General features: G+C 38.4%; 1 protein-coding gene across 1 annotated transcript; it reads right to left on the reverse strand.

Moving 5' to 3' along the window:
- Positions 1–8,640: 8,640 nt before the first annotated feature.
- On the reverse strand, positions 8,641–9,117 carry LOC138888063 (uncharacterized). The gene has a single exon (XM_070169864.1). It carries the CDS (start codon positions 9,115–9,117, stop codon positions 8,641–8,643), a length of 477 nt encoding a protein of 158 aa, XP_070025965.1.
- Between the last annotated feature and the right edge of the window lie 1,836 nt (positions 9,118–10,953).

Genomic DNA, 10,953 nt, shown 5'->3' on the forward strand with positions numbered 1-10,953 from the left:
TGAATCGAGGAGAATATGACTCTGTTTGTTATTCTGCGAACCAGAAATCCTGAGTAAGGAATTCTGTTAATCCGGAAGAAGGTGTTAGGCATTTCCGAATTCCGTGGTTCTAGCACGGTCGCTTAACTGTTTTTTATTCTTGGCTTATCTTGATTTTACATTTTTATTGCAGGATTTTGTTACCGCTTCTGTTTATTGTTTACAATTATATAAACGAATTACGCGTACGTATATTCGTATTATATACCTTTTATAATTACAGAGAATCGTGCCACGCATACGTGTACACAAAAGGTTGATAATATTTTTTTTATATTTTTATTATATATAAAAAAAATCATACGTTCGAAGTTAGAAATAAAATTAAGAACACCGTCGCCCTTGTATGATTAAACAGTGAACTGCACATCTCGGGTTATATGAAATTATTTTAACATCCTTGGAGAAATACCTTTTATTAAATATTCGCTCGAAGTTGCGCGAACGCATAATCCGAATTTGCTTTTAAAAATATAATCAGGTTACGCGAATGCATCCCTAATCGCGCAAAATATTTGTAATGGTATTATGGATTTTCCACAAATTGTTTATTATATTCATACATTTTTATGTAAAAATCATGAGAAATTCCCATTTTTAGAGGCCCTTAAATTCTTTGAAAATAATTCACAATTTATTAAATGTTTACAGCTGATTATATTTTCACATATGAATTATATTCTTTCGAGCCATTCAAATTTTAGGAGTAAAATAAACAAAGTGTGATTAAGACTACCATTTTTCTCGTAAATACAATATCTATATATATACCCAAAAATGAATTGCATATGAAACTAAAAAAAAATGATTTATAAAGGGAAGAGATATTTTTGAAGAATTTTCATTATTTTTATTTAATGCAAATTCTATTTCTACTTACCATTGATATAAAATGTTGCAATTCGTGCTTATACATCTCATCTCATTCTCATATACTTGTTTTTAATCTAATAGGCGAAATTATTTTAATTAATTCTGCTTATGATTGAGTTTGGGATATATACACATAATCAAACCAATTTGATTCTCAATCTATGTGAATTATTGCTAAACACTACTTTCGCATTGTATAAATTCCTAGGCCCTTTGTTATTAAGAAAGAGAATAAGTCTACTTGTTGACTTAATAAACTGATATTGCATACAATATTATTCGCCGTATCTTTGACATTGTGAACATAGCGGATTTTACTAAGGCAACTTTCAACTATTGATTATAAACATAACCATTGTTATGCCATAATATAGCAAAATGCAACCAACATCACCTAGCTTTAAACAACAACTAACTACTAACCAAATAGTCCAATAATGTATTTTTCCTTGATATTTTCATATTATGCTGCACCTAACTAACAATACCATAAAGTTCAAATAATGGCCAACTTTCTGCCATGTTCCTTATTTTGACAGTTCAAATATGACTAAACTAATGAGATTTCGGAATGACTAACATTATTACAAAGCTTTTATACGAATTTCAAAATAAGACAATTAACTTATAGCCATCGTGTTGAATTCACTACTAGTTAACTAACATGAAACAAAACTGAAATTTAAACTAATGAACTCGGACGAATGGAAAACAGAATTATAATTTCCAAGCTTCATTTATTTGTCATGTTGAAGCTCTTCATAACATGAGTTTAAAAGATATGTACCTGGAAATAAAGGTAGAAGGAGTAAATTTCAGCAATAATAGCAGCAACAAAACACCGGCAGAATATACCAATAACACAGCAAGTCTGAACAAGACCCGTTAACCCAGATGAACAGTGACAGAAACTTGAGAAAATTTTTTAGATTCAAACTGAACAATATCCACAAACAAACAACGAACAGATTCTAGAAGAATAACATTTTTCAGATTTCAGTTTCTTTCCTGTTTCAGATTCCTATTTCTGATTTTTATGTTTCTGCTTTTGTATCTGTTTCAGATTGTGTGTGTGTGTGTGAATGTTCTCTTTTCTATTTCTTTTTCTGTTTTCTTCCTCTCTTTCCTCTTCTTACAAAATAATCTGAGTTCTTTTCTTTTCTTCAAAATCTCAGTCTTAAAAATCTCTCTCCAAATCTCCTCCTAAAATCTGTGTCCTGCTTCCTGTATTTATACAGGTCTGTCCCTTTCTTTTTAAGTGCTGCCTGGACCCCCTTTTTGTTATCTAAGGCAGATTTTCCCTTAAAATCTGCCACTGAACTGCTTTTTCTTATTCAAACAGCACTAAGGATACCTTTACTTTATTTCAGCCCCTCCACTTCCTTTGGTTTCCTATTATCCTATTAGATTAACAGCCACTAACACTCCACTTCCAGCACACTAGTACTAACACTGTTTTTTACTGTTTCATTCCCAGAAATGCCCTGAAATCCTACTGTTATTACTGCCCATTAATACAAGATAAGAATCTATTATGAAACAGATTTAAAAATCTGTTCAAACCTAATTATCAACCTGATTTAAAACAGCTAATACAGATTCTCTTAAGTTCCTAACACAGTTGTATCTACCCAACAATTGTGAAATTGAATTTGAACCTAACATCACAACAACATTATATTGAATTCAGCATATCAATCAAGCTGAATTTCAACATTGGACTAAAATTAAACAAATACAGGAGCATTGTCAATATACTGACAATGCCCTGAAACTTAAAGTTCAGGAAACAACATATACACAACATTTATTTTGACAGACTTATTGATTCACAAACGAGTATTAATCAACTGACTATCAAATACGAAACAACTGATTACAACAAAATAATCCATCCAAAACAGGTTGTTTCAATCAACATTTTCAGGAACAGGATTTATAACACAACTAATTGACGAATTTAATCGAGTCGATTACACACATTGTAAATAATCATAACCAACAGAAACAATTCACATTTTGATCAAATAGACGGGTAGGAGACAGAATCACAGAAATAAACAAAAACATGAAAAATTACACAGGTTATTAAAACAAACAACTATACATATGTAGGAAACAAAAAGAAAAATAGGGAAAATACCTTTACTTCATCAAATTCAACCGGACTCAAACTCAACTTGGATTCGGACTTTTGAAATCAAACAGACCTTAGTCGAAGTATTTTCAACTGAAAATACTTCGACTAAGGTCGATTAAACCTCAATCCCTCGTTTGAATTGAAAAAATTCCAAGATTGGAAAATTTTTAGGGTTTCAGATTTTGGATCTTAAATCCGAACACTTCTGGGCAGATTCGAAGGGAACCAAAGATGACACAAGGGTGAGGGAAGCCTAGGGGTCATTTGGTGTTAATTTGGAAGGAATCTGAGTGAGTTCATTTTTGATTCGAACCTTCAAAGGAAGATTCGAAGAGTTCTGAGGGGATTCAAACCAAACCAATACTAGATCCATAGCTAGGGTATCTAGGGGAAGCTGTGGTGTTATTTTGGAGGCCATCGGAGAAGATAAAGTTTTCAGGCCAACCTTCGATTAAAGATTCGAAGAGTTGGGGCCAGATTTGAAGGAAACCAATGACAGATCCGTGAAGAGGAAGTTGTGAGGAGTCTGGGGTGTTAAGGTGGTGACCGGCGGCGTTGTTGCCGCTGGGTTTCAGGCGATGGGATGCTAGGGCGGCTAGGGTTAGGGGTGTGTTTGAGGACGATGATGAACTTGAGAGGAGGGGGTGTTTAGTTAGGGGGCCGGGGTAAGGATTTGGGGTTTATATAGGGGGAAGGTGGATTGATACTGGCCGTTAGATCAGGCAGAATGGATCGCCAGGATCTATATGCTTACATGAACTGCGTCGTTTTTGTTTAGTTGGGGAATGGGTCGGCCCGGGTACTGGATCGGGTAAGGATCACGGGTTAGGTCAATATCCTGGGAACCCTTGGATCAAAAGTAATGAATGCAACCATACGACGCCGTATGGTTTGCATTTGAAATTAAATGGTCGGGCATCATCAAACGGCGTAGTATTTTCCCTATACTACGTCATTTGATGGTCTTTGGGTTGACTGACTTGGGCTGGGTTAAAATGTATTGTTTTGGGCCTGAATTTTTGTCAAATAAATGGCCCAGTCCGTTTTTTTACATTTTAATCAACTCTTTTCAATTTCCAATTTTATTTTTTAATTATTAAAATCCTAATTAAAATTATTAAAAACAAAAATTATCATTACAAAAATACTGATTACTTTTAACAATTATTAACACATAGACAAAACATTAATCACACAGTGAAACATTTAAAATAGAACCAATGCATATCTTGTAATTTTATTTTTAAATCAATTATTAAATGCATAATTAAATCCTAGATATGCATGAAACATATATTTTTATTTTTATTTTGTTTAATTATAACAAAGCAAATATTTACAGACAACACAAATAATTTACAAACACCACACAAATTCTAAAAATTGCACACTAAAAGAGATTTATTTTATTTTTGATTTATTTTGGAGTAGTTTTCGTGAGGCAAAAATTACGTGCTCACAGAGAGAACTGTGTCAATAAAAAAACCAAAGGCTTATTGATCAGTTAAGCATGAAAAGAAACTACTAAATGAAAAAGAAGCTATTCAAGTAAATAAGAAGCTATTAGACTAAACATTTTACTATTAAGAAAACAAAATAAAGAAGCTACAGAATAAACTACTAAAAGCATGAATGAAATGAATATACAAGATGAGAGAGAAAGAAATATATACATCAATATAGAGAGAAGAATATGTACATAAATGAAAAGAAAAAGAAAAATATTATTAGTTATTTACAGGTCAAAATAAAATGTCAAATGAAATGTCAAATCAAATAAACTCCAACCCCCGAATAAAAGTAAGCATTGTTCCCAATGCTTAACAAAATAAAATCAAGAAAGGGAACGAGTAAAGAAGATTCCCTATGTGGTCAGTATCCATAGCATCACCACCATCCTCAGGCTCCTCTAACTATATCTCATCGTCCTCTGCTTGGGAAGTAGCTGGGTTGGTGAACATCTGTAATACCGCCTGAGTAGTGTGGGTAGCGACATTTGGCTCCTCAGACTGGCCAGTTGGTGCCTCTGATACTGATGGTGCTGCTGGGTCTGTTGGTGCTGCTGGAGCTGACTCCATCAGCAAGTCAAGTGGAAGATCCCCAACTGCTGCTATCTTGGTTTCACCTCCCGTCTCAGCTTGTCAAATGACTTCTTCGAAGCTTGGGATTTCCTCATCTTCTTCACCTGCTTCCCAAGCTCCTCAATTGCTATCCATGTGCTACCAGAGTGTCCATAATGGTCTTCTGGTTGTCCAGAATCATCTTAAAAGTCTCCTCAACTGTCGAAGGAATCTAGGGAGCTGGGGTAGATGTCTGGGCTGCAACAACACTGGATATGTCAAACATCTTTGCAGTAGCTGTCTGCATCCATTTGTTGATATTTTCCAGTATCTGGGAGACTCTCAGCGCTGTAAGTGGATAAGTTGAAGATAAAGGCACTGAAGCCGATGGTGGCCCTGAAGATGGAGGTGGAGGTATGGTAGCCGTATTGCTAGAAGGCCCGGCTAAAGTGGTAGTTAGGTCAACTAAAGGTATGGCTGTTGAAGCTGTAGCTACCACAGAAGTCTCTTCGGACTGGCCCACGGTAGTAGATGGATTACCTTTGCTCTTCGGGTTTCTTGGGTCCTTCAAAGAGTACCATGTGAAGGGTTGCTGCCCCGAACCTTTGTATCAAAGCTCCTTGACTCAACTCCCGTATCCGTAAGATATTTTGTGATGGTGTTTGGATACGGGTAGGATCTCTCACCCTGCTTGCCGATTAGAAACATGTTGACCGACATGATGGCACCCACATTGATTGGGTACCCGGCCATGATGGAAGCAACTAAGACTACCCAAGGGATTGGAAGTATGTTTTCATTTCTACTTGGGTCTATCTGACTGCATACAAATATTTGCCAACTCTTGGCTTCAAAGTTGAGGGTGTTCCGCTAAATGGGAACCCCTACTATGATCCATGGCGGTGGTGGTCCTGGATCTGCTAAAATCTCCACTAGCCAAGGGCGAGCCGCATCACCCAATCGAAACTTCTCGATATATTGGACTGGCTCCACATCCTCAAGCCCTAAGTAAGTGTTTAGTGATGTCTGATCAAATCTAACTTTTAAATTCCACACTTTGGTCACCTTAGTCCCCCTTTTGACATGCGCCACATTGGCGTAGAATTCTCGGACTAAGTGCTTCATGGAGTCCACCACGCTTTGAGTGAACCATGTCCACCATTTTCTCTCCCAAAACTGTCTTGCCACGTTTGGGTTGTATCTATCCAAATCCTTCAAATCAAATTACGCTCAAGAGTGATCGATCTTTGAGTCCACCATTCTCGAAACCTATTGAAAGAAGTCAGGCTCACGAATCTATCTTCCCAAATCTCCTTCTTCTTCAACCTTTCTAGTCCAGCAACTCGGGTATCACCCCTCGACCGTCTTCAGGTATATCTTCATCATCGTCAACTAGGATTGGTACTACGGGGGAATGTGAGGAAGAGGACTCAGAACCCTAACTGTCATCTCCCGACCGCTCAGAAGTACTTGTTGAGGTGGAAGACTCATCTCTGAGTTGTTATCTACTTGGAAACTGTCTAGGTTATGACTATGCATAGGGCTTCTCTTGCACTAAATTGCCCTTTGATGCGTCCCTAGAAGAGACATATGAGCTGGAATCGGCGGGCTCCGGGGCTCTCCCGGCTATAACTTTCTTTGCTATTGCTCTTTGTACTACTAGTGGCATGTTACCCCTGCCTCGGCCTTGAGAGGGTTCACCTCTCCCTTTGGATGTATCACCTCCACCACGAGATCTCATCATTGTCTGCAATTCATAGAAACAGGATTCAGTTAAGATTAAATTCATAGCATTAGACAGTTGCAGACATTTGCATAACAACCCAGAAAAAACCATATATAGGTAAAGAAGTGCAGTCCGCACAATAGTGAGTGCGACCGCAGAAGGGAAAGTGCGAACCACACAATTTGGAAGTGCGGTCGCAACCCTAATTCTGCAGTCCACACAATTTCTTGTGCGGACCGCCCAATTTTGAGTGTGGCCGCACAATTCCATCTTCAAACATGCAACTCTCTGATATCAGAGAATTGGTCGATATACACAGTTTTCGATAGCAGCAGTTCAATTTCTACGGACCGCACAATTCTGAGTGCGGTCCGCACAATCATCTCACATAAACTACCCTAAGCTAAGGATCTGCGGACCGCACAATTTCTTGTGCGGCCGCACAATTTCTTGTGCGGCCGCACAATTCAAATCGAATCGGCAGTAAATTTAGGGTTCTAACTTTCCAAGCAAAAATTTGACAAGGTAACACTAATTAAACATGATAACTAGTTTACCCACCCCCATTTAGCATGTAGGAAGTTACCTAATGCATTAATGCTCAACATGATGATAAATTTTACAATTAGGGCTCAAAATAACCAAACTATGAACAAAAATTAAGAAAACTGAAAAATCTAAGGATAGATTAAACATACCAATAATGTAGTGATGCAAGGAAGAATCAAAGAGATGAAATGAGTAAGGGATGCTTGAATCAAATGAGTGCACTGTGCCTTTTGCCTTTGTGAATGTTCAGAGTGTTTAAAGTTTTACCGGTAGTGAGGAGTTCACTATTTATACTAAAACAATGGCTTGGGGTTCAGGAGTTTGAGTGCGGTTCGCACAATTTCATGTGCGACCGCACTCCTTTACCTGTTACAAGTTTTACCCGCTGTTGATCTATGGTTCGCACAATTGTGTATGCGACCACACATTTTGGTGCTGACCTCACAATTCCTTGTGTGGGTGCACTTCGGCCATTTCTCGCATAGAGAAACTTCAGAGAGTGTGCAAGTTTGGGTTTCCAATTATGCGGCCCGCACAAGAATTGTGTGGCTAGATATTCCATTCTACTGTGGCACTCAATTTTGTGTTGTCCGCACATTTTCCATACTTAACCAATTTTTTTGAGCATATTCCCTGCAAATCACACTCATTCCTGCAACACACTTCAAAACCAGTTAGCATAAAACAAGACCTATCTAAAGAAGAAAGAAAAGAAAAAGAAAAAGACACATAGGTTGCCTCCCAAGAAGTGCCTGATTAACATCGGGGCACAACTCAGATTACCAATCACTTGAAATGAAGAACCGTCACAATGTGACCATCATCAAATTTTCCCATATAATGCTTCACCCAATGCCCATTGACTCTAAACACTTCATCATTCTTATTTTTCAAGTCCAATTCTTATTTTTCAAGTCCAATGCAACAAAGGGTGTCACACCAACAACCTCAAATGGGCCACTTCATTTTGACTTCAACTTTTTCAGAAACATCTGTAACCGAGAATTGAACAATAACACAAGATCACCTTTTTTAAACTCCTTGTACCGAATGTACTTGTCATGGAGGTACTTCATCTTCTCCTTGTGTAAGGATGAACTTGTATATGCATGGTACCGGAACTCATCTAGCTCATTCAATTGTGTCACCCTCAAGTTGGCGACGACTTCCCATTCAAGGTTCAACTTCTTCAAAGCCCACATGGCCTTATGCTCAAGTTCCACCAGAAGATGACAAGCCTTCTCGAACACCAACTAGTATGGAGATATTCCAATCGGTGTTTTGTAAGCCGTCCTATAAGCCCATAAAGTATCATCAAGATTCTTTGACCAATCTGGTCGGTTGGCATTCATTGTCTTTGACAAAATACTCTTTATCTCCCGGTTGGAGACCTCCGCTTGACCACTTTCTTGAGGATGATAGGGGGTCGTAACTTTGTGAGTGACACCATCATTGGTGAGTAAGGTGTCGAAATCCTTGTTGCAAAAATGCGAACCCCCATAACTTATGATAGCCCTTGGAGTACCAAATCTTGTAAAGATATTCTTCTTCAAAAATGCCACCACACTCCTCACTTCATTATTGGGAAAAGCAACGGCCTCAACCCATTTAGACACATAATCAACTGTGACTAGGATGTAGGTATTTCCACAAGAGATCACAAATGGACCCATGAAATCAATACCCCACACATCGAAAATATCTATCTCCAAAATGGTGGTGAGAGGCATTTCATTTTTCTTCGAGATTCCACTGGCCCTTTGACATTCATCACAATGTTTGACAAGATCACTAGAATCCTTGTAGAGAGTGGGCTAATAGAAACCGCAACTTAAGACTTTAGCCGCCGTTCTTGCTCCCCCATGGTGACCACCATAAGGCAAAAGTTGACAAGCCTCGAGAATTTCATTTAGCTCCTCCTCCGGTACACTTCTCCTAATCACTCCATCCGTACAAATCGGGAAGAGGTACGGTTCATCCTAATATTAGTCTTGACAATCCCGTTTGGGCTTCTTCCTTTGGTTTGAAGAGAACTCAACTGAAATGATCCCACTCACAAGATAATTTGCCAAATCCGCGAACCAAGGCATCTCCTTCATATAAATAGCCAAAAGTTGCTCATCATGGAAGAAGTCATTGATTTCAAGGCCATTATGCGGCCTCCCCTCCTCCTCAAAATGAGACAAGTGGTCCGCCACTTGGTTTTCACTTCCTTTCCGATCTTGGATATCAATATCAAACTCTTGCAATAATAGTCCTCATCTCATCAAATGGGCTTTGGAATTGTTCTTGCTCATGAGATAGCGAAGTGTCGCAAGATCCATATAAACAATCACTTTTGCACCCATCCAGTACGGGCGAAACTTTTCCATAGCAAACACAATGTCCAGAAGCTCTTTCTCCGTAATGGTGTAGTTGACTTGGGCACCCTTCATGGTCTTGCTTGCATAATAAATCGAATGAAAGATCTTATTGATGCATTGCCCCAAAACGGCTCCCACTGCTACATCATTTGCATCATACATAAGCTCAAAAGGAATACTCCAATTTGGAGTGGTAATAATGGGAGTAGTAGTCAACTTGAGCTTTAGCAACTCAAAGGCTCTCATGCAATCATCATTGAAATGGAACTTGGCATCTTTCTCCAAAGGATTGCACAATAGGTTTACCACTTTCGAGAAATCCTTGATAAGTGTCGGTAAAATCCCACGTGGCCTAAGAAACTTCGCACGCCTTTGACCGAAGTTGGAGGTGGAAGTTTAGAAATCACATCGATCTTTGCCTTGTCGACTTCAATACCATTCTTTGAAATCTTGTGTCCAAGGACAATGTTTTCCTCAACTATGAAATGACACTTCTCCCAAATGAGCACCAAGTTTGTTTTTTCATATCTTGCTAATACTTTGTCCAAATTTGATAGGCAATCATCAAAAGAATCCACGACCATAAAAAAAGCATCCATCAAGACTTCAAGAAAATCCTCCACCATGTATGTGAAGATAGCCATCATACATCTTTGAAAAGTCACTGGTGCATTGCACAACCCAAATGGAATCCATGAGAATGCGAAAGTACCATAAGGACATGTGAAAGTAGTTTTCTCTTTATCCTCCAGAACAATAAGAATTTGATTATAGCCGGAATACCCATCAAGGAAACAATAGAAAGCACGACCGGCCAATCTATCAAGCATTTGATCAAGGAAGGGAAGTGGGAAATGATCCTTCCTTGTGACTTTGTTGAGCTTTTGATAGTCCATATACACTCTCCACCCAGTCACCGTTCTTGTAGGAATCAACTCATTCTTGTCATTGGTGACCACCGTCATGCCCCTTTCTTTGGGACACATTGAATCAGAGAAGTCTATAAACTACCGGAAATAGAGTACACAATCCTGGTATCCAACCACTTAATGACCTCCTTCTTGACAACCTCTTGCATGACTTCATTGAGTCTCCGTTGATGTTCAATATATGGTTTGGCACCTTCCTCCAAGTTGATCTTGTGCAGCAAAATATGAGGCTTATCCTCGAAATACCGCCAAAGTCCATCCAATAGCTTTCTTC

Source organism: Nicotiana sylvestris, chromosome 3 (genome assembly GCF_000393655.2).
Source record: "Nicotiana sylvestris chromosome 3, ASM39365v2, whole genome shotgun sequence".
Classification (NCBI taxonomy): domain Eukaryota; kingdom Viridiplantae; phylum Streptophyta; class Magnoliopsida; order Solanales; family Solanaceae; genus Nicotiana; species Nicotiana sylvestris.